This window comes from Pimephales promelas, chromosome 4 (assembly GCF_988280905.1).
Source record: "Pimephales promelas chromosome 4, fPimPro1.hap1.1, whole genome shotgun sequence".
Lineage (NCBI taxonomy): Eukaryota > Metazoa > Chordata > Actinopteri > Cypriniformes > Leuciscidae > Pimephales > Pimephales promelas.
The window spans coordinates 18,818,343-18,846,327 of record NC_142772.1 but is presented as its reverse complement, the minus strand read 5'-3'; the positions used below and the strand labels follow the sequence as shown (position 1 = coordinate 18,846,327).

The 27,985-nt window shown below is 38.9% G+C and overlaps 3 protein-coding genes across 8 annotated transcripts; all 3 read right to left on the bottom strand.

Moving 5' to 3' along the window:
* LOC120475694 (murinoglobulin-2) lies at positions 1–3,423 on the bottom strand. 6 transcript variants are annotated; one of them, XM_089130070.1, is made up of 10 exons: positions 3,405–3,423; positions 3,034–3,142; positions 2,754–2,923; positions 2,622–2,683; positions 2,456–2,517; positions 2,166–2,378; positions 1,389–2,090; positions 1,207–1,321; positions 1,007–1,127; positions 1–898 (listed from the first exon to the last, which is right to left on the bottom strand). In XM_089130070.1, exons 7-10 carry the CDS (start codon positions 1,415–1,417, stop codon positions 327–329), a joined length of 837 nt encoding a protein of 278 aa, XP_088986196.1. In that variant the 5' UTR covers positions 1,418–2,090; positions 2,166–2,378; positions 2,456–2,517; positions 2,622–2,683; positions 2,754–2,923; positions 3,034–3,142; positions 3,405–3,423; the 3' UTR covers positions 1–326. The 6 variants fall into 5 exon arrangements, with proteins under 6 accessions (XP_088986196.1, XP_088986202.1, XP_088986200.1 ...); XM_089130074.1 differs by having other exon boundaries at positions 1,920–2,090; XM_089130071.1 differs by having other exon boundaries at positions 1,389–2,110; positions 2,207–2,378.
* Positions 3,424–10,479: 7,056 nt separating this feature from the next.
* On the bottom strand, positions 10,480–17,015 carry LOC148981679 (uncharacterized). Its single transcript, XM_089129731.1, has 2 exons — positions 16,908–17,015; positions 10,480–12,695 (listed from the first exon to the last, which is right to left on the bottom strand). The coding sequence occupies exons 1-2, from the start codon at positions 17,013–17,015 to the stop codon at positions 10,746–10,748; spliced, it is 2,058 nt and encodes a 685-aa protein (XP_088985857.1). The 3' UTR covers positions 10,480–10,745.
* Positions 17,016–20,032: 3,017 nt separating this feature from the next.
* Positions 20,033–27,936, bottom strand: slc2a8 (solute carrier family 2 member 8). Its single transcript, XM_039662405.2, has 10 exons — positions 27,682–27,936; positions 27,152–27,314; positions 26,681–26,887; positions 26,229–26,328; positions 25,531–25,742; positions 23,998–24,147; positions 23,812–23,920; positions 23,546–23,722; positions 21,198–21,343; positions 20,033–21,121 (listed from the first exon to the last, which is right to left on the bottom strand). Exons 1-10 carry the CDS (start codon positions 27,759–27,761, stop codon positions 20,975–20,977), a joined length of 1,491 nt encoding a protein of 496 aa, XP_039518339.2. The 5' UTR covers positions 27,762–27,936; the 3' UTR covers positions 20,033–20,974.
* Positions 27,937–27,985: the final 49 nt, after the last annotated feature.

Below are 27,985 nucleotides of genomic sequence, written 5' to 3'. Positions count from 1 at the left end.
TGGGCTCTACATGAGGATATGGAAGAGAAGGAGGGCGCACTGGGTGGTATGGCTGATATGTCTCAGGCTGAGCGTAATCTGCGTACTGTCGTGGGGTCAAGAAGCTTGATTTGTCTGCCGGATTAGGAGCTGATTGACCATAGCTGTCTGAGTGTCTCTCATATGCATGTCTCTCATGTGCACGGTGAGCTAATGCATCCCTTGAAGTAAGTCTCTAATCTCAATAGACTGGACTTGTAGCTGGAATCCCATGATAAGGTTGCTGATAACCATATAGTTCAGTGGAAGGGAAATAGCGGACCGGTTTGCAGTTCAGACTTTGATATTTATAAGTCCCATACGTAGCTGTCTCTTGACTGTAGTCCTAAGGCATAAACTGCGGCTGCGGGATATTGGTTGCGATCTCTTTGGTCATTGGACATAATGTTATGGCCTCTGTGGTCTGTTTTGTAGTAACCACGTGGTCTATCTATGTGCCTAATACCAGGTTGAGGATATGTAGCATCTTCTTGATGGGCTAGCTTGTGTTGGGATTGAGTTGGTTCATAAGAAGAGAAAGGATGACTTGTTAGCAGAGTTGCTGAGCCTGGTAGTCTCAGGTCTCCTAGGTTGTCAGTGAGATAATCAATCTCTTTGTGACTGACAGAATGAGAATGCAGAACGTCACCTCGTGAATCTACAGGCAGTGCCCTCATGGGCTGAGTTGGATCGTCTTGATCTCTAGGCAGAACTGGCCTGCCCTCAGTGGCTGCTGTATATGGACTTGAGGAGAGAACTCTCTGATCTGCATAAATTCTTCGCCTTGGCCGCGGCGGTTTGTTGGGCCAGTTGCTCCCCTCCAAGAGATATAGAGCTTTGTTAGTAAAGGACACCATTGCAGATTTTGACACCATTACATCTGCGAGAGAAAGTCCAAACAAACAGAGAAGAATATGAACTTTGTGACTTAAAGTGCATGTCTTGTAAAGATGATAGAGTATATGGTTCAGATCAGCCAATAGCTCACCTGTTCCCTCCTCAGTTTCATTCACATTTACAAGAAATGTGTATTGCATTTGGTCTTCAAATTTGGTGTTGAAAAACACTGACGCATCAACAGTGAGAGAGGCATAGCCCATGGCATTCATCTGGTAGGAGAACAAAGATACAATTAAGTCAACCACAGGCAAAAGGAAAACCCTCAGCAGTAAGGCAGGAGTCACACACCTTTGCGGTTTGAGTCAGGCACAGTCTGGTCAAATTATGAAGCAGACTGTGTGGAAATGGATCACGGCACACTTCCACTAAGGCTTGACCAGGTACAGGTTGGCCATATGTATATCTGGGAAACATCATAACAAGATAAAGAACTGACCAACCACAAGACAAGAAAATAAATCATCACTCACTTGGCACAAGACTCAACTTTCAGTCCCATAATTGCAACGCTGTAGGTCTGCGGTGCGTTTACGGTCACGTCAAACTTGGGCAAAACTAAACCAGAAACAAAGCGCTTTAGATTAAGGCCCCAGATCCGACATTGAACTTCCCTTACACAACAACTTACCGTATTTTTTGGACCTCAAAGACTTGGCAGACTAGTGCTGGGACTCTTCACTCCATGGTTACTCCATTCTGCGGCGCCTAGGTCTTTGTGTCTGATGGACGGACAGACGGACGCATGCACGCACGGACAGACGCAAGCACGCACGCACGCACGGACTTCCGACCGTCATATTAAAAGCCTACATTTTTTTCATTTTATCTTTAAGTCATTTACCAATTTCTAGAGCAAGAATCAAACTAACAGACGTACCGACACTGAAGTTGCGATAAAAATTCAGGCCCTTGTACTTCAGACACTGGGGTAAACTGAAGTGGCATTCTAATTAGAAGTGCCACACACTGAAATATTCAGATTAAATGCCCAAACAAAAAACCTGATTGCTGAAAGGCTGTCTGTGTGCTTCACTCAGACGTCTTCCTGGCTCCATGATCCGGACGCTCTGATCTACAGCACTGAGGCCACACGGAGATCCTGCTTGAGCAGAAACCATCAGAACGTTTCCATCCGCAGGAACAGCCGTAGCTGGAGAAAACTGCAGAGACACCTGGAACAAGGACCAACACGCTGTAGGACATACACCAACATTACCAAATTGAAAAATAGCCACATCATACAGTACCTGATTCTGCAAATACAGATCGGTGTCAAACGGCACACTACCAGCAACTATATTCTCACTGGGAAGAACGCTGTAGACCAGAATCTGCACTACTGGAGCCATATCGACGCTGACAGACAACTGGAACGTCACAGAGCCACTTGTGACTGCATCACCAGCCTTTGCTTTAACCGTCTGAAATCCATGGAGGACAATCACTCCTTTGGATAAAACCTGACAGAAGACATAGGTGTGCAAGTTGCGGAACAAACAGACCAGCAAACTTAACTACAAAAGTTATGTCCACTCACCCTATAGATTATGTCAGCACTGTAGCTACCAGCCTCTCCAACAAATGAATACTCCACGGTCACTGGAAATGAAACACCACATTTGAGCGGCTGATTGAGCTTCACTACAGTCAGTTCACTAAACAATAGGTTGTCGGGAGAAACAGGTAGGAGAAGCTGTACAAACCTTGTATCTGTAGTGAAGTATGGCGATTTATAACCATAAAAAACCTCTGGATTAGCACTCGCCTGGGGAAGATCAAACTTAATCAGTATCATGTTAGAGAAAGTCTTAAGTTTTACAAAATACAAGTCGTACCACCAGATTCAGATCAGCCTTAAGATTAGCACTGTTTATGGAGAACCCAGCCCGTCCATTCTTGATTGTGGTTAGATTAAACAGCAGTTTGTTGGGCCAGTTGCTCCCCTCCAAGAGATATACAGCTTTGTTTGTAAAGGACACCATTGCAGATTTTGACACCATTACATCTGCGAGAGAACGCACAAACAAACAGTGAAGAATATCAACTTTGTGGCTTAAAGTGCATGTCTTGTAAAGATGATAAAGAGTACATGGTTCAGATCAGCCAATAGCTCACCTGTTCCCTCCTCAGTAACATTCACATTTACAAGAAATGTGTCTTGCATTTGGTCCTCAAATTTGGTGTTGAAAAACACTGACGCATCAACAGTAAGAGTGGCATTCATCTGGTAGGAGAACAAAGACACAATTAAGTCAAGCACAGGCAAAAGGAAAACCCTCAGCAGTAAGGCAGGAGTCACACACCTTTGCGGTTTGAGTCAGGCACGGTTCTGGTCAAATTATGAAGCAGACTGTGTGGAAATGGATCACAGCACACTTCCACTAAGGCTTGACCAGGTACAGGTTGGCCATATGCATATCTGGGAAACATTATAAAAAGATAAAGAACTGACCAACCACAAGACAAGAAAATAAAGCATCACTCACTTGGCACAAGACTCAACTTTCAGTCCCATAACTGCAATGCTGTAGGTCTGCGGTGTGTTTACGGTCATGTCAAACTTGGGCAAAACTAAACCAGAAACAAAGTGCTTTAGATTAAGGCCTCAGATTTGTCATTGAACTGCCCTTACACAACAACTTACTTGCGTATTTTTTCACCTCTTGGTCTCTCTTTTCAAGACTTGGGAGACTAGTGTTGGCATTCTTCACTCCATGGCTACTCCATTCTGCGACACCGCGGCCTAGTCGCAGTCGCCTAGGTCTTTGCGTCTCACTGCCTCATCGCTTCTCTGGCTACGTGCTGTGCTCCACCTCCATCACCTCCGGTAATCCCCTTGGTAATGTTGGGACTCTTCACTCCATGGCTACTCCATTCTGCGACGCCACCGTGGGATGCAGTCCTGACTGTGGGCTGGGTCTCCGTCAGCTTTTCCCTGCTCAAGGCCATCCCCCTGGCTGTCACCATCACCTGCACCAAACTTTCCTCCAACTACGGACGGATGGCCGCCGTGGGAAGCAGTCCTGACTGTGGACGGACGGCTTGGGCGGGCGGGCGGCTTGGGCGGACGGACGGACGGCTTGGGCGGGCGGGCGGACGGACGTACGGACGGCTTGGGCGGGCGGGTGGACGGACGGCTTGGGCGGGTGGGCGGGCGCACGGCTTGGGCGGGCGGGCGGACGGACGGCTTTGGACGGCTTGGTGCAGATGGTGGTGACAGCCAGGGGGATGGCCTTGAGCAGGGAAGGGCTGACGGAGACTCAGCCCACAGTCAGGACTGCTTCCCACGGTGGCGTCGCAGAATGGAGTAGCCATGGAGTGAAGAGTCCCAACACTACCAAGGGGCTTACCAGAGGTGATGGAGGTGGAGCACACCACGTAGCCAGAGAAGCGATGAGGCAGTGAGACACAAAGACCTAGGCGACCGCGACTAGGCCACAGCGCCGACCCCCTGAAGTGGAAGCAGCGATCCTGAGGTTAGAGGCTGAGCTGCAGCAACCATAGATGGAGGTGGAACCTGAGGGAGGGCGGAGCTAGTCAAAGGCGAAAGAGGTGGAGAGCCGTAGGGCAGCAAGTCCATGGCGAAGAAGATGTAATGTCCAACAGAGGGAGGCTGAATGGCCGAGGTCCACGCTGGAGTCAAGGGTGGTAAGAGAGCACAGCAACATTCTCACTGGGAAGACCGCTGTAGACCAGAATCTGCACTGCTGGAGCTATATCGACGCTGTCACTTTGTTCACAATTGGAGTCTTATCAAAACGAGTCACGGATATCTGTTAGGAATGATCAAGGTTAGGAAAGGGGAAACAAAAAAAAAAACACATGACCATCATCCATTTGATCACTGGATGGCAAACAAACCAAGAGTAGTAATGGTGTTAAAGGAAAGCTTCAATGGTTCACAAAGCTTATTTTCACCATCTGTAAAGTTTAGTAAACAACTTTGACACAAAAACAGAATGCTTCTGTTTACTTCAAAGCTGGTACTTACCTGGTTCTTTAAGTCCATCAACAGCAAAGAGAAAAAGGGTGAAAATGAGCTTCTTCCAAACACAAATCTCCCTCACAGCCATGAGGACAGATCACCCAAGACTAACCCTTATCAAGCCACTCTTCAGACTCTAATATGTCAGGAACGCATTCATCTCGTTAATTCAATTAATTAAACACCACCTGGCAGTAATTAATGTTATCATTTTATTAGGAGCTCCAACTGGCATTGATTTGAAACACGACACATTATGGAGGTTAGCGGACGAATGTTCTAGTTGCCATATCAATAGTATAGAATTTGAAAAATGTATAAGCTCCATTGGAACAGCAATGCCAGTGTTTCTCACAGGACTTTAGGTAAAACTGTGGTAGGTGGACCTCTGTTTCTGTAGGGGGGTTCGGGGGCATGCTCCCCGTAAGAACTTTTTTTGTTCTGTAATGTTAAATTCAGCAGTCTGGTGCACTTTGAGAGTTCAAAATTAAAAGCTCCAACCCATATTCAGGGTGCAAATTAAACAAAGAAAAATTTGAACCTCTTTTAATTAGTGTCTGTCTACACTACATAATAATAGTTATAATATTAATTGCATGATAGTAATAGCTATAAAGGCTATTGTAAAACAAATGCACAGAAAAATAAAGGAAACTTTCATAATTAGTTTTGCACTAATTTCTATACTTCATAAGCGCACAATGACATGTTTCATGGGCCAGTGTGTCAGAAAAAAAAACTAAAGCTGACTTTTTTTGACCAATGCATTACACCAGCACAGCGCCGCCAATTAAGCAAAAAACAAAACAAAAACAAACAACAAAATGTATGAGTTTTGTGGGCCGTTAAGACAAATAAATTAAAAAAGTATTAAATGTATTGGCTGAAAAGCACGTCGGCCCAGCGTGAATCTCCCGGTAGTCCCGATGGCCACCGAGATGGCCTACATGCCTGGATGTTACATTTTAAATCCTGCCTGTTGGCTTTCATACGGAGGCGTATTGTACGGAGGCGTATTGCATTCACTTGAAGAAAAAAAAATTTGCTCTGTTTTTCTGAATTAATGACTTAATTTTTCATGAGAAAATAAGTTTTTGCTCTGTTTTTCTGAATTAACGAGTTAATTTCTCATGAGAAAAAAAAATTTTGCTCTGTTTTTCTGAATTAACGAGTTAATTTTTCATGAGAAAAAAAATTTTTGCTCTGTTTTTCTGAATTAACGAGTTAATTTTTCATGAGAAAAAAAGTTTTTGCTCTGTTTTTCTGAATTAACGAGTTAATTTTTCATGAGAAAAAAAGTTTTTGCTCTGTTTTTCTGAATTAACGACTTAATTTTTCATGAGAAAAAAAGTTTTTGCTCTGTTTTTCTGAATTAACGACTTAATTTTTCATGAGAAAAAAAAAGTTTTGCTCTGTTTTTCTGAATTAACGAGTTAATTTTTCACGGAAAAAAAAGTTTTTGCTCTGTTTTTCTGAATTAATGAACTCCTTCAAAATCCTATTTTAGCTGGATTGCATGGAGGAAACATGCCTTCGACTACGCACCTTTCTAGTTTAATTCGATTTTATTTTACTTTGGGTTTGAGGCATTGGGAGATACTGCTGTCTTTAAGTAATATAAATGGCATTGTTATTAGTACGTCAACTTTGCGCAGACACCTCAAGACTTTGCGCCTGTTCAGACGAAAAGAACATTCGGATCTGCTGGACATTGCTGTGTTTCTCCAGGATCAGCTGAACCGATATGGTATGCTTCACGGATACAAGATGATGCATCTGAAATGCATTCAGGCTGGCTACGTGGTGACACAAGAGACAATCAGGCAATTGTTGAAAATACTGGATCCCCATGGAGTGCAACTGAGGCGCCGGAATCGTCTTCGGCGACGTTTGTATCATAATCCAGGCCCGAATTTTTTATGGCATGTTGATTCATACGATAAACTCAAACCATATGGGATCTGCATCAATGGTGCAATCGACGGGTTTTCACGAATGGTGATATGGCTACATGCATTCTCTACAAGTAGCCTAGTGATCCCAAGGTCATCGCTGGATATTGATGCGGTGTTATCAAGGAATGGGACAGCCACCCGAATTCGCTCAGACTTGGGGACAGAAAACTGTTAGGCTACATTGAACAGATGCAGATGTTCATAAGACATGATCATACGGATGATTTTTCGAGAAATTGCTATTTGTATGGCTCAAGCAATCATAACCAACGGATAGAGCAGTGGTGGGGATTTTTGAGGAAGCAGCATGCACAGTTCTGGATCAACCTATTTCAAGATCTAAAAGATTCTGACGACTTCACCGGTGACTTCCTAGACAAAAGTCTAATACAGTTCACATGTCTTGAAATAATAGAGGTAAGAAATGCGCTTTAGACATGTAAATTGTGTTATGTTATTCAGCTACTACAGATTTTGCCCATACGCCAAAATGTTGACATGCAGCATAATTCTAATTTCATTGGACTAACAGCTGTTCCATAACAGAAGCAAATGGGCGATAACCTTTAGTTATTTAAAACTGTCACCGTCCTTCTAGCGGGACGGCCTAACTTTACTTCTATATTTCTTTTAAACCCTAATCTAATTATTATATTATATATCGCTGGAAAGGTCTAAGACTTCTAAATACATATTCTACCCCTGTTTTGTGTTACAAATTATGTAGGAAGAGTAATTGATGAATTTATGACAAGAGTGCACCTCAAAAAATATTTTGTAAATAATTAAATAATATTTTGTAAAATAAATATTTTATTTTTAAAATAGAAAATATATAGTACAGTATAATTTAATGTAAATTTAAACTTCCATAGCTTTTTCATACTTTTATTTTTTGAAGTGTTTTCACTTCAGCAATAATCTGCTGAGTGTTTTCTTTAAAACAAGACCAAATTTTGGTATATATTCCAAAACATTCTTGAATTACAACCATTTAAGTTTGAATAGTGCATTTTAACCCCCAGCTAAGGGGTTAATTCGATTATTAAATTAATTTGTAAATCACAATTTTTCATATAGTTGACTTTTTAAGAGATAAGTGGATTAGAATTAACTTTATGCACAGCTGCACTACTTACTGAACTTCAGCCAGCTCCTTGTTTCCTGTCTGCTATTATGGGACAAACTTGATTAATTCAGGTGTGTCTGATTATTGTTGCCGTGAGTACTGAGGTCAGTCACAACTGAATTAGTCAAGTTTGACCAATAATGGCAGACAGGAAACAAGGAGCTGGCTTAAGTTCAGGAAGTAGTGCAGCTGTGCATAAAGTCAATTAGCAGCAGCCTACATCTTTAACAATGAAATGCAACACAAACATTAATACAGCTGTAAAATTAATCCTGTTATATTGATGAAACTGCTATTAATATTAACCCAAAACATCATAATAGTAAAACACTGACTAGGAAAATTTACCACACTATGAGGTACCCTACTTTTATTCATTACATTCTAGTACTTTTATGTACATTTTGGTGAAAGAAAATAGTTTCTCTGCATTAGTGGGACACAGTATGTGAGAGAGGGATGACTTACTATCTGACCCTGATTATATAACACAAATCTTAACATGCAGAGATGTATTGATTTGAAATATAGAATTTAACATGCATGAAACTGTTTGAAAAACTACATTTATTTTTGCCCGCAGGTGGTATTGCAACAGTGTGGACTAATTATTTTTTACTTTTCCACTCTTTTTCTTTACATTTAGAGAGAACTACAGGATGTTGTTCACCTCTGGAACACTCACAGAATTCGCCCATCCAGAAATGCTGTGTCTCCACATGGACGTCCATTGATGATGTACACTCTACCCCAACTTTTTGGTGCTAGGGAGTACCTTAAAGAGGCATCCCAACAGAAGATACAGGCTTGTAGGGAGGAATGTCGTGAGAGAGGACCATATCCCTGTGATAATACAGTGTTTGACATTTGTTGTCTTGCAATGGCAGAAAACAGTCTTCACCCACCAACCTCTCCAGAGGAAGCCATTGATCTTTACTTGTTCTTACGTGCTTACATACGTACCCAAATTTAATAATCATAAGTTGTTATACTGGATCAAATGACTGAATGTGAGCACCCACTCATAGCCAAAAACAACAACAGAATTTCAGTTTGGACAGAAAGACTGTGTTTAAGCAATCAATAATAGACAACTCTTTCATAATTGACATTTTCCAAATGAGCTCCATTTCATCTCTTTTTATTCATCATTATGTAAAAAATACATCTAAACCGCACAACTGGGAACAATCCTGTAACTGCAAATGAAAGGTATCAAATGTTGTCAAAATTGGCACATATGTCCTTATGAAGGAACTATTTTGTATCACCAGAAGTGGTCAGACACACTTTGGGCTCATTGTAATCAGGGTAACCATGATGTTTGAATGGCCTTCAAATCAAACATATTATTGTATGTTGTTATCGTGTGTATGTGCTTTTACACAATTATTTGGCATCATATAAATAAATGGTAAACCAGTGCAGTACAACATTTTTTCTCCCCAGTGTGATTTACTGTGTATGTAGGAAACAGGCCTATTTGGTTAACTTGGTAATGTATGACGGTTTAAATATGTTGTCTAAAGAGTGCCGGTGAATGCAGGAACTGCAGTGCATTTGTCAAAACTCAGTAATTCTACTGTGTGAGACAAGATCCATGTGTGTTAAAGGTTTAGTTCACCCAAAAATGAAAATTCTGTCAGTATTTACTCACCCTCAAGTTGTTTTGAAACATTCTTCCAAATATCTTCCTTTGTGTTCAGCAGAACAAATAAACACATAGAGGTTTGGAACAACTTGAGGGTGAGTAAATACTGACAGAATTTTCATTTTTGGGTGAACTAACCCTTTAACAGCAGTAAAGACTGATTTGTTTAAAAAAATCTGTACAAAACCAGAGAGAAACCTGTGCTTTTTATTTGTAAAAAGCAGAACACCTTCTAATGTACAGTACTGCATGTTAGAACAGATTTCCAGTCACTGCCAATAATATTAAGATTTAACATGACCTGACATTACCTCAGGGTCCAAGTTAATTATAATTTCTCAATGAAAATGCAACTTTACAAGAACATTTCTTTTAAATTGTCAGAAAAAGTATGCTCCTAAACTGCTAACAGAAATGATGGCTTACATAAAAGTACATTTAAAACATTGGTACATGTCTCTAATAAATCACTTACAAATTAAAATGTATTCACATGCACTTATAACTTTGTGTAAAAGACTTACAATTGTTTTGTGGTTAAGTGCACCTTAAAGTATATTAACAAAATGTTCAGCCACTCAATATGTTTCTACAGGCAGTTTAAGTCTGGTAATAACAGCAACTGCATATGGAACTTTGCAAAACATTTGGCCATTGTCAAAATGGAACTTTTGTCCTCATGGTGGAACTATTCAGCATGTCCAAATGTGCTTTGACACACTTTGGGCCCACAACAAACAGGGCAAACTAAATGGCATTTGAATGGTGCCGTATCATTAGCAAAAAAAATAAACGGATTATTGTATCTTGTTATCATGTGTAAATGTTTCTATGGGCTGGATATAATCAGAGTGCATCAACAAAATGTTCATCAGCCAGTAAACATGTTTCCACAGTACGGTAATGACATTCTGGATAAAACTGAAAATGAAAAACATAAAATAAAATAAAATTAATCAACCTGCGCTCATAATGCACCACCTAAGTGAATTACTTCCCCTATGTGCTCTGTCTCACATTCACACACTATCTAAAGGTAAACAGCTGGCACTGATAAGGATATAACTGGGCAAGAGGGAAGAGTACATGTGAGTGAGTGAGACACTTCTATGCAATGTCCATTGCATAGAAGTTGCTGGACAGTATAGCCTCCATTTCAGCTCGGAGGTCAGGATAACTGTTGTAAGTTGATGGCAGCTCTAAAGTTGGGCCACACGTATGTGCAATAGGCCGCCTTGATAACCCTTCCAACGGGGTGAATATGACTTGAATGTCTTTAACGCAGATGACATCAGACCCTGTCACAAATCTCAACATCTTCCGGAGGCCTATCTCATCCAATCCCCTGATGTACTGATGTAAAAATCTCAAACTTTGGTTCTCTGCTGAAGTAGCTGGAGAGGCTGTGATCAATTTTATTACTTTTCGTGTTGATGGTTTAAGATCCTCATACAACTTCTGTATATCCAGCACACTGGGGAAGAACTCCCTGAGAGTTGATTGTGCGACTGCTGCAATGTTATCCAGTGCATATTTCGGCTGCTGGATTATTTGCTTGTGGGCCACTTGGAGAAGCACAGCTTTCAAGTTCTCTTGTGTTGGTACTGTTCTTACTCCCATGCGATCCATAAGATCAAGAAGCTCATCTTCATCATCACCATCAAGGGCATCTTGCAAAGCAGTGGACAAGAGATCACGCTCAGACTTACTAAGATACAACATTAGAGAGTCAAACAGTAAATCGGGAGAGACAGTGTGTTCACCAAATGTGATTGCAGCTGTAAAAGCTTGAGCCAGCCGAGAAGGAAAATATCCATGGTCCTTTAATCCCTTGACCATTATCCTACCAACAGATTTCCATTCTTCCTCTTGCCATTTTGGGGATAGGGATGGCACCCTCACATCTGCACCCTCTGCTGCACAGTCTAAAAACTCTGTCCAGAAGGCAGCATATACATCCCTGGACACGCCAGCCGCATCTGCCCCCATTTCATGAATGAAGCTGTATTTCACAGTGTAGGACATCATCGCTTCATCCTTGAATTGGGTAATCAGTTCCTCCAAGAGATTGACTCTGTGCAGTTTCACTGTCACATGCAAAAGTTCATAAGTAGGACTTAATGGGCCTGCAGGCACTGTGTCAAAATGGACAGGAGTTGAGCTGTGGGAATTGACGTTTACCTGTGCCTCTTCTATAGGCTCATGGAAGATTGTGTCATCAAGATCTTCTAAAAATGGTCCACCTTGCAAAGGGCCAAAAATGATCTCTGATGTATCACACAAAGATGTGAGATCGACAGTCTCTACAGCAGTAGAGACAAAAGCTTCCACAGTGTGTGTCTGCTGTTCACCGTCATGTGATTTTTGTGTCAGCTGCTCATTATCTTCTGTTGTGTTTTTCGGTTGCTCATTTAGCCTCGCTGCATCTTTCTGTTCATCAGTTCCTTCTGTCATCTCTTCATCTGTGAACACTTCATCTCCATTTGTAAGGTGCTCTGTGAACAAGTAAAATCTTAAAATCCCCAATTTATGTGTCTCATAGAGCTCTCCCACACTAACATCCTCGTCAAGGTATGCTTCCTGAAAGTCAACAATGTTGTGAGTGAACTCTTCCCACTTTCCCTTTCTCGACTTCTCATTGGGGAAAAATAGCTTTTTAGCTTGTGATAAAATGTCTTTTTTTGTGGCTTTCTTGGAAATATCAAGAACTCTGGTTCCTCCACCATTGCGTTTTCTCACTTGTTTCTTGTCGTGTATCCATCCTAGTTCTATTCTCCTTGTCATCTTCACGGCCCTTTTGTTATTTCTCAGATGCATCTTTGTTGACTGCATAGAATGCTCCTGCTCAAAATCATGATCATGTTCTTTGTCTTTACTGCTTGTCAATGTGCCCATCTTTTTTCTAAGTTTTTCAAATAAGGACAGTCTTCTTAGATCATCACCACCTTTTCTCTGTTTTTCCATACAGAAACGTCTTGCAGCAATCCTATCACCATATGCTGGAATGTAAGCAGACATAGTGGCATCATCTATTTCTCCAATTACCAAGCTGTCAATCTGTAATGAAAACAAAACAATACAGTAAGACATTTTGGCTATCTTAAATCTAAGAGATAAGTGAAAACTAATTTCTTAGCAGAAGCTACAACTCTAAATTCTCTCTAAACTCTAAAAAATTATTTCTATTTTTCTTAACTTGCTTGTCCATTTTTTCACATGGAAAGAAAAAGGAGCTAAAATATTAAGTAATTTAGTAAAACAAGTAAAACAAAGGTAAACAAAAATAAGTAAAACAAAAACTGCCATCTAAAAAAATTGTAACCATTAAGTCTGAGTGACATACTGATGCTGAAAATACAGTGTATTAACAGTGAAAATCCTTGACATCAAAGTTAGACAGGGGACTGATTACTTTCATGTATTCCTCTTTAATTATATAAACATTTACCTCAATTACAAGAAAAGCACTTCTCCCATATATATTACTGCTATTATGTACTCCATACTATTGCTATTCCATAGCCTATTGATTCCATACATCAGCTCCCAACCAAGGCCTGTGCTGGCATCTAAACATTACTCCATCCTTTTAAAGGAACACTCTACCGTTTTCTTTCTTTCTGGGGTTATTCACCGTCTCCCCTCCATTTAGATAGGTGGGAAAATGCATTTTTGTCTCAGTGCATGCATTGTCTTAGTTTGGCAGCGCCGCTGCTAGCTTAGCTTAGCAAAATGAATGGAATCCTATGTTTTCAGGTAGCATGTTGTGAGTAAAAGTGATTAAAAATACTTCTTTTGGCCTGCTTCTTCACAACGAGTAGAAATAGCAATGCAGGTTAACACTAGGCAATTTCCTGGGCAGAGATTGATTTGGGACTATATTGGGGTAAAGCACAGGTGAAGCACTGCTTCATAGGCGTAGAGATATCACACAACACCTGAAATAAAGCTTGCCATAAAGAACGGCTAAAGTAATGATTATGCATGAAACATTTGAATTGTTTATTAATAAACTAGTTTTTTCAGTCAGTGGCTACAAAGATAAAGTTGACGACGCAGACTCTCAATCTTCGCAGTAGTGAACGGCCTATAGAGAGAAATTCATACTTCATATAGCTATGCAGAAAGTAGCCAATTTCTTTGAGTTTTTAATTGGTTTTTTTTTTTATTGTTTTTTTTTATTTATTAAAAGTAGACATTTCAAGCTTTCTATATACTTCTCAGGTCTGTGAGACAAGTAGATTATATGCTGATTTTCGGTTCATTTATGAGACACACTCCAGTTCACGCACCGGCATCTCTGTGTCCTGATTATATTGTCTACTATATTTGCTTCTTATTTATTAATCCAGGCAAATTTGCTGATGAAACATTGATTAAAATTAAGATACAATTTATCCAAAACAAAATTCAATTTAAAGAAAGGCTTTCTATAAAACAAAATGTAATAAATGGTCAAAATGACCCATTCCAAATGTTTTCAGATATATTGGTATTCTACGATCCTAGCCTATATCTTACTCATCTCATGCGGTTTCCTTTTCATATAATCAACATAGATGAAATTTAAAAAATAACATTATATTATTTAAACATAAATATATATAAAACGTAGGCTATGTTTAAGTTTGTTTTACTTATATTTAAGCATCACACTGCTCCACTTTGCTCACATGCTCTGGTGTGTGAAGTAGAAATTGGCTACTCTCTGCGTAGCTAGTTCATATGAAGTATGCATTTCTCTCTATAGGCCGTTCACTACTGCGGAGATTGAGAGTCTGCATCATGAACTTTATCTTTGTAGCCACTGACTGAAAAAACTAGTTTATTAATAAACAATTCAAATGTTTCATGCATAATCATTACTTTAGCCGTGAAGCAGTGCTTCACCTGTGCTTTACCCCAATATAGTCCCAAATCAATCTCTGCCCAGGAAAATGCCTAGTGTTAATCTGCATTGCTATTTCTACTCATTGTGAAGAAGCAGGCCAAAAGAAGTATTTTTTGATCACTTTTACTCACAACATGCTACCGGACAACATAGGATTCCATTCATTATGCTAAGCTAAGCTAGCAGCAGTGCAGCCAAACCAAGACATTGCATGCACTGAGACAAAAATGCATTTGCCCACCTATCTAAATGTAGGGGAGATGGTGAATAACTAGCCTGGCTAACGCCAGACCACGTATCCTTTAGAATGAGACGTAGTCTGGAAACCACATGTTAATTTTCTCGTATTTGAGGCGTGGTTTACGAATGCCCAGAGCCGTATTATTGGGTGCTACGAATGTCTATCAAATGCGCCTGTGCTCCCTCCCCGTTCTGTGATTGTTTCCCTATTTCAGGGGAGAATTTGGTTCATGGTGTCCAGGCTGCCTGGCAGAGTGAATAAAATCGCGCTGCGGAAAGGCAGCATGGGGAAACCCAGGCTAGTGAATAACCCCAATTAACTTTATGCACAGCTGCACTACTTTCTGAACTTCAGCCAGCTCCTTGTTTCCTGTCTGCCATTATTGGCCAAATTGATTAATTCAGGTGTGTCTGATTATTGTTGCCGTGACTACTGAGGTCAAGCACACCTGAATTAATCAATTTAGCCAATAATGGCAGACAGGAAACAAGGAGCTGGCTGAAGTTCATGAAATAGTGCAGCTGTGCATAAAGCCCGTTTAAAAAAAATTTCAAAAACGGTGGAGTGTTCCTTTAAAACGATATCAAATCACAACAAAATGGAAAGCAGTAGTTGTAAGGGCACAATATTTTATTTTGTGAATATATTTATTATTCAAACATATAAGCAGAGCCGTGGACAGGGTGGCCTGGTGGCTAGAGCCACTGCCCTTCTGACCTCATCAGCTGAGGTGCCCCTCTCGCCCCCCCCCTCCCCCCTCCCTAACCCACCAGAGGATTCCCTTTCCATGTCCATCATTAAAAGCATTTATGAAGAAAAGTACTGATTTGTGCCATCGAGTGGTCTAAAAGAGAATTAAGTCAAATGCGCATTTTACCCCAGTGTGACTTCAGAACTGTTGTAACCTACTGTATATCATTTCAATTTATACTGTATAATAAATTATATGTCCATTACTTCCATTTAAGATGAGGCAGCTTACAGAGTGAGGGAGAGCCCACTGATCATCAAACAAATTAGACAGTTAAACTTGCTGACAGTATATAAATATGCTAGAGTGTGAAAAGGCTTTTAATTATTTAATAATTGGAAGAGTAATTATAACAACATAAATTGGTAAAATTGAGCACTAAATCCTAATTGTTAGGACTACAATAGTGCATAATTATAAAAGGCTCGTTATTAATTCTCTATATTAAGATGATCCTTCCAGTCAAACTTCTTATACGTTGATTTCACCATAGACAATAAAAGAAATGAACACAGCGACCCCATTGATTTCAGCAGAGAAGACTGAAGCCCGATTATTGCACTTCCTATCTGATCGTGACGACAGTCTGACGGTTGTAAATCTTCTATTAGCTGTGCTGAGACAAATCTGAATCACCTAATTCCTCAAAAACACTGTTGAAATATTTTGTGCCGTTATGGACTCTCTATCTATGGGCTTCTCCCTTGACTTTATGCCTCCATGTCCCCCTGATTACCTCATAAACAGTGAAAGATTGTCTGTGAGCTTCTCCTCCTGTCTATATGGCAATGTCTCTATTGTGCGACAGAAAGTCCCATGGTTATGACACAATCTTTAGCCTATTTTTACAAAAATATTTTGTTGTCGTGTTTCTTTAGAAATAAATAATGGAAAAATGGTTATTGTAAAAATGGTAAAGTTATTCGCTGTCAAAGTGACGCCAAAATGAATGTGAGTCAATGGGATGCTAACAGCAGGTAAAGTTCTGCTACGATGGTGATTCTAGCAAGGATTTAACTTCCAGCTGATGGATTATTCCCTTGCCTTTTTTGGTTTAAGCCACTGCCCCTAAAAATATCTGTACACGGCCCTGCATATAAGTCAGTACGCCTAAATGTATAATGGTTATGGTACTGAGTGTTACAGTCTAACTACTGTTACTTATTTATGTAGGGTAGAGACCAAAATTGAATTGACCTAGGAAAGACATGAATACATTGTTGGGAGAGGCAGGTGTACTTGGCATAAAAAAGAAATCGGAAGCACTGGCACTAAATGTAATAGGGTTACACTTTATGATGATTAGTTGTATAATCTGATGAGATTCAGTAACATGTAAAACAATATAAAATAATAAATTGCAGGAATTAATATGCTGTCACCTACATGATCTTGCTGCATTTTCTGAATATTTTCCTCCGGAATCCCTCGACTCTGAAGAAACATCCACAGATCATCATCTTGTGGGAGGGGGGTATTTGAAGACGTAGCCATAGCTGGCCCTAAACAAATGTCGGAAAAATGCAGCATTTATGTGTGTGTTGCACCACAAACAACTTTAGTAAAGAAACAGTAAAGAAAGCAATGTCAGAATATATTCAACATTATTACTGGTGTAGCACGCTGAACACTATAGTAAACGCCCTGCAAAACAATCAAAATAGTATCATGCATTGCAGGCTCTGAAACTGGCAAAGTTCTGATCTGATTGTTTTCTGTTATGTAATGTCACGATGTCCAACGTGCTGCATGCATGCACTAGAGATTTCTGATGTGACTTTTCCTTCCCCTGTGTTCGAGGAGATCTTAATTTACAAATTAAGCACTATAAAGTCACTAAAAAAGATTGGTTTGTTAACGTAACATTCCTCCAAAAAATCAAACGTAATTATCCCCTCGACCTTAAAAGTTAAGGTTCCTTTTGCTGACTAACGGTACAAATGGTAGCTTACATTACATAAATTAGCCTACCAACTGCAGTGGATGGTTTAACTGAAGTTAACGACGTAGTAAGTAAAAAATATGCCCGTAACATTAACGTTAGCCACATACTGCGGTCAAGTGTTTATAAAAAGCTATTCTAACCTCGTTTTACATGTCACGCGAACAGTAGCAGATATCATTTGGCTTAACTATAATAATATAGTAACTATAATAGTTATCTTACCTGCATTGAACCCATATAGGCCTGATTGTTGTTGTTGGAGGGTCAGGCTGATTATCGACGTTTCTTCCTGCAGGTGAGAGCTTTCTCGCAGGATTTTGAGCGATCTCGTTAATTCAGAAAAACAGAGCAAAAACTTTTTTTTCATGAAAAATTAACTCGTTAATTCAGAAAAACAGAACAAAATATTTTTTTTTCCATGAAAAATTAACTCGTTAATTCAGAAAAACAGAGCAAAAACTTTTTTTTCTCATGAAAAATTAAGTCGTTAATTCAGAAAAACAGAGAAAAACTTTTTTTCTCAAGAAAAATTAACTCGTTAATTCAGAAAAACAGAGCAAAAATTTTTTTTCTCATGAAAAATTAACTCGTTAATTCAGAAAAACAGAGCAAAAATTTTTTTTTTCTCATGAGAAATTAACTCGTTAATTCAGAAAAACAGAGCAAAAACTTTTTTTCTCATGAAAAATTAAGTCATTAATTCAGAAAAACAGAGCAAATTTTTTTTTTCTCATAAAAAATTAACTCGTTAATTCGGAAAAACAGAGTAGATTTTTTTTTCTTCAAGTGAATGCAATTCAGCAATGCATGCAGTTATTTCAATTTACATGCCATCTCCTTTTCTCTCTTTCTTTTTCTATTTTTAGCCCCACAGCATTTTGTTTTATCCATCTTTTTCGACGACAACTGAACTCACTACTGTACCTGCTCCAGAGTCGGCGCCAGAGCAGATCTACTGGAGGGGCATTGGGTCATCAGTGGGGGGGCACTGCCGTTTAAGAAATATTTTGACGCAAAAAAAAAAAAAAAAAAAAAAAAACGAAACACCTTTTATTATTATAATTATTATTTATAATTATTATTTGCGAATTTCCCCACCACTTTTTGCCAGGGTCGATGTTGTCCCGGCACTTTTATACATCTCGATCTCGCGGCACGGATGTACCAATACAAATAAATAAAACATATCCGGTTACCTAGCAGAGCATTCATTTGTTAAATAAGAGGCGATATAGCACGCTGAAATGTGTTGTTTTTTAAATCAAGTGATCAAAGTGCTCGGTGACTCGATCTGTGGTGCTGAAGTGTCTCTTGTGGCTCGCGCTGCCACAATAAACATCTTCACACGGACGCGCGCTTGATCTGTTGCGGCGAAATCTCTATTCCTACCGGTGAATTCCAAAGTAAAATGCACTCAAACATGTCCCTGCTTGACAACCACTGATAAACATAATCGGTTTTAATGATGGGGGAAAAAAAATAATTATGCGAGTGTGGGTTAGAACCCAAAATCTTTTGCACGCCAGTCTAAGGTTTTACCACTGGACCACTACAGCACTTATAATGAAAAGTCGGATTGGATGTATCTATTTCTTCATGTGAAAATTCTTGGCACCAACACATATTAGATCCACTTAGACAAAAAATTAAACACAATGTACTATTTAAATAGATTGCTGAACATTTGGTATTGTATAGCCTACATCTGATTTATGATTTAGAAACTGTGGTAGGAGGGGCATCAATGAGCGCTAGGGGGGGCACGGCCCTCGAATGCCCCACCATAGCGCCGACCCTGACCTGCTCGCTCAGCGCTCACGGCGCCCCCCGCCCGCTCGCGATACCCGCCCCCCTTCTCCATGAGGGCGCCTACTCTAGCCTGTTAGTCCTCTAAAATTTTATATAACATTGAAGGAATGCAGAAATGATTTAGAAACGCACAACGGCAGCTACATATAGAAATACAATATAGAATATATATAATTTTTTTATTTTTTTTTTACCATCGCTTTGGCGCCCCCCATTGTGCTGCGCCCCTATGCGCCGCATACAGCGCATACCCACTTTTTGCGCCACTGGGTGCGTATGGTTACCTCATGGTAAAGTGTGCAACTACGCACGATTTGTAGTATGATTGCGTAAAGGGAACAGGAATTCCTGAAGGGAACAGAATCGACTGCTACACCGGCAAGTTTAGATCCCTCAGAAGCCTATGGAGGAGTGAGACAGCTCTCACATTTAATAAAAAATATCTCAATTTGAGTTCCGAAGATGAACAAAAGTCTTACGGGGTTGGAACATCACGAGGGAGAGTAATTACTGACAGAATTTCCATTTTGGGGTGAACGGATGAGGCACATGCCTTTGGTGTGAGAGACCTAGGTTCGAATCCACTGTGAGACCCCAATGTGTCCCTGAGCAAGACACTCAACCCCTAGTTGCTCCAGAGGCATGCAACCTCTGACATAAATAGCAATTGTAGTCGCTTTGGATAAAAGCGCCAGCAAAAAATATATATATATATATAATAAAATGAATAAATGTAAAAAAGGCAATAGACAAATGCTTAGAATGCTGAGGTTGCTCATTTTATCTGATTTATCAGTATATTTAAAATATCATTTTGCAAAATTCATTTTTCAAAAAAAAAACATACTTTGGCACATCATATTATTTGGCATTTAATTGTTCATCCTTGTCATTACAAAACAGCAAGTCAAACTGTGCACACTCAGTACCACAATCCAAAGCAATACAACTTCACTTTTGAGAGCTGTGTTTAATTTTGCTCACCTCATGAATGAAGCAAACGACAGAGTTGTTCAGTAACCATGAACATTGAACTAAAGTATTAGTTTTATCGCACAATTTCTTTGCAGTGAGGGCAGAAAAAAATATATGTAGTCACCAGTGCAACCATATATTATTTAATTCTTACTTTTATAACAATATATTATCTACAGAATATAAAAATGAGTTTCAAGTTAAACTCAACATTTTTGAAATCAACCAAATCAGATCAGATAGTAACTCGGGTAACATTTTAAATTAGAATGTGTGCACATACTAATTTCAAAATGTAATCCAAGCTACTATTTTAATGCAGAGGAATTGCAATGAAAACTAATGGAAATAAAGCTTATATAAACTGTGTGTTATTCATGCAAAATTCAATTGAGCCCTTTGTCAAAAAACAACCGTCATGTGACCAGCAAATAAGTTCAAAATTAGACACAATGCAAAAGTCATGATGTTCAAAGGTGTGGCAACAGTATAAAAATAAGTCATGTTAAAAATTCTTGAACCTTGTCAAAAACAGCAACTAATCACACCAATTCAATGACAAATCACATTAAGACAACAAATTGTCACAAATTGCCAAATATACAAATTTTTTGATCTATAAACATTTACATAATTTGAAAACATAATGAGATGATTCTAACAAGCCAATGCAACTAGTTTGTTTCTTCGATAATTTGGAGTTGGCACCGAGGAGAAAAGATGTCTAGCGCTGATGAGTCCCTTTAAAACGGGCTTGAATCTCCTCCAATGTTTTGCCCTTGGTCTCAGGGACAAAGACAGCAGTGAATATGACATTGAGAGCACACATTCCTGAGAACATCCAGAATGTCCCTGCACTAGTTATGGCATCCTGAAAGAGATCATGTATTAGACCTGTTCATTAAACCAAGAACGTTTCAGGGGAAAATACATAACCGTCAGCTCACCATGAGGTTCTGGAAGGTCTTGGTGACAATGAAGGCACAGGTCCAGTTGGTAAGCACACACAGAGCACTGCCCATTCCCCTCACTCGTGTGGGAAAGATCTCAGACATCACCAGCCAAGGAGTAGGACCCCAACCAAGAGCAAAACCTGGCAAACACATGTGTTGTTTATGATAGTCTGACTAATAGTCAGTTCTCTATCAATGTATGAATTTGATTCAGGTTTTTAAGTGCATTCATAAGATTATGCAAATATGTCTTAGAAAAACTACGTAAAATTGTTTATTGCACCAAGCAATTGAAAGTAAACTAAAATGGGTAACACTTTAGTTTAGAGTCCAGTTCTCACTATTAATTACTGTAGTTGCTTATTAGCATGCATAATATTAGGATGATTATTAGTACTTATAAAGCACAAATTAATGCCTTTTTCTGCATGACCATCTTCACCTTGTATGTGAAACGAGGGGAAGGTTTCTAAAGTCTTGTCTCAATGTCCTAATAAATGACTTTTGCTCATCAAAATATGTAAATATACCAGTAAAATGGCAGTGTTTTGTCTTATAAAACGTGAGTTTTTCACGCAACGAAAATGTTTGATTGAAGTAGAAGTGGCCATGACATGAGTTGGCAGCTTTATCAATAGTTTGAGCTTGTTTGACTCGAGACTATAAAGCTTTCATCTGCTCATGTGATAGTCAGTGACCGTCCTGAGGAGACTCAAACATGAGGATCTCAAAAAGCTGCTCAGAAGAAGTGTCAATGGACAGAATGGAGTGAGCGTGATCCAATGAAAGGTGATAGTGCAGCATTTATCTGTGAGGGCACGAACAATGCCACTCTAGTTGTCCCAAATGATGCACTAGTGGTTCCGAATCCTTGTCCTGACCTGGGGTGCGTCTCAATCAGCTTCCGAGCTAGTGAATAAGTATATCTGGTACACGAATTGGAGCACTGGTAAGGACCCTGGCTTACTACCCATCCCATTTAGACAGCGATTACTCAATTTACGGTGAAATTACATGTCGTAGCAGGTCACCACTTTGAACGAACAACAGGCAGAACCTATCTTTTTGATATTATTCTTTATGCCGTTAAAACACATTGTTCTGTTTCATATCATTTCAACATTTCAGCCAACCATTAACTAGATGGGTTCACTACCTGTCTAGTGATTTGTGTTTATGCTGACATATAATAGTAATAAAACAAAGTTTGTCTTTTCAAATCTTCCATCTTCAGTGTCATTATATTTATTGAGCTGGCTCGTGCGTTTTATGTTTTATGCACTTCAGAAATGTAACATAAGGTAGCATAGTGAGCGTCGATGCTCCCTGGTTTTTACTCCAATACCAGGGTTGGGAACCACTGATCTATACCATATACTTTCGCTTCAACCCTAATCAAACACACCCAAACAAGCCAATCAAGGTCCTCAGGATTACTATAAAGTTATAGGCAGTGAGTTTAATCAAGGTTTGAGCTAATAATGGCTCTCAAGGGACAGAGTTGAGAACCCCTGATCTAGTGTATGAATTATATAAGGTTATTTTGTCATCCAGCAACATAGTTTGATAGTCCCTCCCCATTGGCTACTTAAGGAAAACTGTGACAGTTGAGTCCATGAAATGTCCAACATGAAGTCCATGAAGTGTTTTCGGTTAAAGGAGTAGTTCACTTTTTAAAAAACGTTTGCTGATAATTTACTCACCCCCATGTCATGCAAGATGTCCATGTCTTTCTTTCTTCAGTCGAAAAGAAATTCAGGTTTTTGATGAAAACATTCCAGGTTTTTTCTCCATATAATGCACTTTACTGGGAATCAAACGGTTCAAGGTCCAAAAGACAGTTTCAGTGCAAACTGCAAACTGTTCAAAGGGCTTTAAACGATTCCAGGTGATGAATAAGGGTCTTATCAAGCGAAACGATCGCTCATTTGAAAAAAACAAAACAAACTAAGTTTAAGTTTTATAAGCTGTTCGAACTTGTTTATCAAAATGAACGGATATTTTTTCGTGTCATTTGGTTCATTCAACGAACAAAATGAACGAGTTGACTCGGGAAAAGATTCGTTCATTTTGATGAACGAGTTCGAACAGGAGAGTCACACAGAACTAAAAACCTTAATTTCTTTTCGACTGAAGAAAGAAAGATAAAGATCAAAAATCCATAATTGTAATCGATGCTTTGAGAAAACCAGTGAATTGTTACACCCCTGGCACACATACTAAAATAGTTTTAGGCTAGAATAATCTGAACATTTCATCTTGCATTGTTTTAGCAAATCTTAATACAGCTGCTGAATTTTTTTTTTCTATGGTAAGTTTCAGGGAAATACATTTCTACCAACCAGTAATGAAAAGGCCCATGCTTCCCACAGCCAGCCAGGTCAGGTCTGTCGGCGACTGCTCCGCCAGTGGACCCTGGGCATCTGTTAGTAAACTCGTCAGTGAGGCGTTATTGTGCTTCATCACAGTCAGCTTGAAATACACTCCAAACACTGCTTCACTAACACACATGGTGACACCTTGTGGGGGAACCAAATTAGAAGATAATTAATTTTCTTGTTTCAAAAACAGTGGTGCAAATGTATTATTCCAAGAAAGATGCTTCTACCAGACAAGATGAGAAGAACTTTCCGCCCAGCCTTGTCCATGATAACAGCAGCAACTGCAGTGAAGAACACTTGTATGGCTGCAACAATAACAGTGGCCACATCGCTGCTCTGTGGCAGACAATAACATTACAGTGTGCGTTTACAGTAGCATGAAGGCTCTTCATAAATGAGTTTCAAACACTCACTTTGAAATGGGCCTGCTCGAAGATCGTCTCTGCGTAAAACATGATGGCATTAATGCCAGTAAATTGCTGGAAGAGCATCATCATAATGCCTACGCCTAAAGGCTTATAGACGCCAGGGTCCTTCAGATCCGCCAGACTGAAGCTTTGCTCCTGTAATCAATTAAATGTCAATCTTAGTGACTCATTAACACCGTGCAAAGAATTATATTTCTTTGTTAAATATAAAAAAAAGCTATGGTAAAGAGAGATAAACTTAAAGTCACCAAAGATAAAATAAAACATAAATTCTGGTTGGCAATATTTAATGATTCAATCGGTTCCTGTTAGACACAATTAAAGCTATAGAGTTTCTGTCAATTACGCTGAAAGAAAGTTCATAAAAACATCAAAAAACATGACTGCTTTTCAACATGAACAGATTTAATTTAGGCATTTTTTCCCACATATAATTATTGACCTTCCATGGGAACTAATGAGATTGAACATCAAGCAAGCACAGTTGAGCTTATGTTTACCACATTTGATGTTTTTTTTCTGCTCCATGTATGTGCCTTAGATCAATGCATATTGATACATTTATGTATTTGAATTAAAGCCTAAATTAAAAGCCTTTATTTAAATTAAAATATGAGGGTGAGTAAATTATGACAGAATTTACATTTTTGGGTGAACCAACCCTTTGGGCCCGTTAACACTTAGTTTAAACCACTCCTTTATTTATTTAGACCATGTTTTACATCTGATATACACATTTAGATTAAATATGCCATTCTCATTACTGGAGTCAAGCACTTAAATTACATGAAATCATTACAGAGAAGTTACAACATTTTTTTCTATTTTAATAAATAGAAATATTTGTAATTGATGCGATGCTTTTGAAAACTTTTCCTGTGGCATGCTGTGTTTTAATATTTTAACTACAGGGAGGATTGCTTAGCGCATGATAATAGCAGAACTCTGAGAATGTATTTTCATGCAATGAATGATCAATAATGCACAAAAAGGCCTATCTGTTTTCATGAAAAATATAAAGCAATTAAAAATACATTTTGGCCAGTGGAAAAGATTGAATATTGCAAGGATAGGCTACTAAATGATATTTTAGCAATGTAATGTGACGGCACATTCATATCTCATATTTTCCTAATGTCTTGTACCGTTAAACATGGTATCACTTCACGTGGATGATGACAAAGCTGATAAAATGCAGCGCATACCTGTTGCTTTCTATGACATGAACTATATAAATTTGCACACAGGGTGAGAATTAAAGATTGGATTTATATTCTAATCAGAGACATTTATCCAATCAGTTAAAATGCATGAAGTGACCAGGTGTAAACAGGCCCTTTAAGTTGCCCAATATTTTTTGTCATCGAGTTTACAGTTCATTTAAAAATAATTCACACTATAAAAGTAAAAAGCCAATTCATTTTGATTTTTAATTTTGAAAAGCAGCTCAAAATTTATATGGAGAGTCGAGACCAAACAAAGTTTGAGATGTGAAATGAGAAATTCGTTATGTCTAACTTCATTTTTGTAGGCCTCTTCTATCCTAGCACACTCCCACTCTACAGGGGCATCAGGACCCCTGAGGAAGCGCAGGGCCTCCTCTGCCTCTCTTCTTTTCCCTTGGGAGAGCAGGAACCGTGGCGTCTCCGGCATGAAGCACATACACACCAGCATTAGTGTAGGAGGGATAGAGGATGTGATTGCTAACCATCGCCAGTCCAAGAACAAACCTGATAAAATTAATTTAGCATTACTTAAAGCATACGTCACCCACAAATTACAATTCTGTCATCATTTACTCGACTACAACTGATCACACAGTATGGGTCAAGTTCTCACACTATTCATGTAAACGCAGCTCAGACAGAGCCATGTACAATGCAGGCTCTGTGCATTTCGAAGAGGGACATTCCTGTGCTAACTCCAGACCTATCCTACTAATGCATTACAGAAAGGCACTCGAGTGGAGTCATTCCTCAAAAATTAGGATGGCATGCACACGCATCAGAGCAGATTTCAAAGAACAAATTAAGTATTGGCGTGCAGGGCTACATTGGAAAAGAGTCATTATATGTGCAACATCTCGCTGATGTCATTGACATATGTTCAAATGTGTCTTCTGTTTAAACATTAACAATCATCTCACATAGCTCTATTACTATCAAAGGCACTCAAGTGTCATAATGCAGTCACAAGATTAAAATGAAAGCCAATACCTGTTATATAGGCTCCCATAATGCCTATCACAACCATAAGTTGCACGCAGGATCCCAAAGTTCCCCGAACACGCTCATGAGCCATTTCCGAAATGTATAACTGCAGAAATAGAGAGAAAAAACAAGACAAGTGGATAATGTGCAATTCCTCTAAATAGCAATGAGTATATATATATATATATATATATATATATATATATATGTACACACACATATCTCTGTTAAACATAATTATTTGAAGGAAAAAAAAAGAATTGAAATAAATGTGGTGGACTGATGTCTTCAACACAGTCAGTTATCGCTAAAAAGAAATTCTCCTATGGAGAAAATGAATGGGATTTTTGCTTTTAACGGTCTCTAATAAAAAGAATTTAGTCAATACTTTTATTATGATTGTCATTATTATACTCTGCAGTCTGCATATGGCAATTGAATAAAAATGTAATTCTTACAGGTACAACAAGAGAAGTCACTCCACTGGCCAGACCAGTAAGAACTCTGCCCACATATAACATCCAGTGGTTCTGAGCAGCAACAATAATGGTAAACCCAAAGATAAATGGAATTGCACAGAACATAAGGCTCAATTTTCGTCCAATCTTCTCCACAATCCATCCTCCCAGAAGACCTCCAAAAGCCGCACCAATGGTCACCACAGCCTATAAGACAGAAAAGTATAGGCTAATGTTGAAACATATAAACCAGCGTCAGTATTTTTTTGACACTCAAATGTTAATGCACTTACAACTACAGTACATTTAGAGTTTGGTTCTCTTTTAAACAGCCTCCACCTCTGACACTACAATGATAATGTAAGTTGTGGGAACTGACAATGACAAGCATTTCCTTTATTGTACTGCCAAATTGTTGTAAAAAAAAGTGTCACATTTAGAAGTAAAACCAGACCAAAAGCATTCACATACCCCAAACCAGGAAGCCTCATCTTTGCTGAGCTGCAGTCTCGGGTCTTGAATTTTGCAGAGTTCAGGTATGGCAGGTGAGCTGTAGCCCAGCACAAACCCAAAACTCAGCGGTCCGAGAACTGCTGCGAATGTGGCCATGTACAACTTCCCATTCTTAACTTTACTGTTGAGCGAAGCGTTAAAATGAGAGAATAAACAATACATATTGTTTCATAATTCTTGTTGAACTTGTTTTCCAGTTGGGAACCCTTTATGAGAAGTCATTGCAGTTTTTCTGGTATGATAATATTTCATTTGAATAATTCCTCATTCATTTTGAACAGATTACTGAGTAAACACTATTAAGTGCCAATTCTATATAAAAACAACAACAACAAAACAGTTGTAGTAATTTGAGGACAGCCAAACCATGATGTTTTTTGAACCACATTGACAACCATTATTGTACTTGAGATCTTCCCGGAACCTTTTTTTTTTTTTTTTTTTTTTTTTTTGTAAGAAGAAAACCCCTTTAATAAAGTGACACTTACTCCAGGTATGAGTCCTGCTCGGATCTGTCTTCTTCTGTTTGCTCATCATTGACCAACAGTGGTCTGGTCTCATGATCCATCGTGTCTCCTCTAAAATGATAATCAAGTAATCAAGCAGTTCATAGATGATAGCCACAGACAAATTGTGTTTTTATGTCATACATAACAACAAATAAAAAACGAACAAGTCCAGCCAGCGATGTTTTGACATCACGGGTCAATTTACTGCATATTCAGTAAACCAGCGTCATTGTTGTCAGCTGATGCATGTGACAATAATAAAGACGGCCATTGATTTCAAAAT

Excerpts from the sequence above, each read along its gene's own strand:
- LOC148981679 (XM_089129731.1), bottom strand. The coding sequence starts at position 17,015 with ATGGCTACGTCTTCAAATACCCCCCTCCCACAAGATGATGATCTGTGG. Across the intron at positions 12,696-16,907 it reads AGAAAATGCAGCAAGATCAT|ATTGACAGCTTGGTAATTGG; the intron begins GTAGGTGACAGC and ends TTTTCATTACAG.
- LOC120475694 (XM_089130070.1), bottom strand. The coding sequence starts at position 1,417 with ATGGGACTGAAAGTTGAGTCTTGTGCCAA. Across the intron at positions 1,322-1,388 it reads AAAGTTGAGTCTTGTGCCAA|ATATACATATGGCCAACCTG; the intron begins GTGAGTGATGAT and ends GATGTTTCCCAG. Across the intron at positions 899-1,006 it reads TGAAACTGAGGAGGGAACAG|ATGTAATGGTGTCAAAATCT; the intron begins GTGAGCTATTGG and ends TTTCTCTCGCAG.
- slc2a8 (XM_039662405.2), bottom strand. The coding sequence starts at position 27,761 with ATGGATCATGAGACCAGACCACTGTTGGTCAATGATGAGCAAACAGAA. Across the intron at positions 24,148-25,530 it reads AAGAGGCCTACAAAAATGAA|GAGCAAAGCTTCAGTCTGGC; the intron begins GTTAGACATAAC and ends AATTGATTACAG. Across the intron at positions 23,921-23,997 it reads TCGAGCAGGCCCATTTCAAA|AGCAGCGATGTGGCCACTGT; the intron begins GTGAGTGTTTGA and ends TGTCTGCCACAG.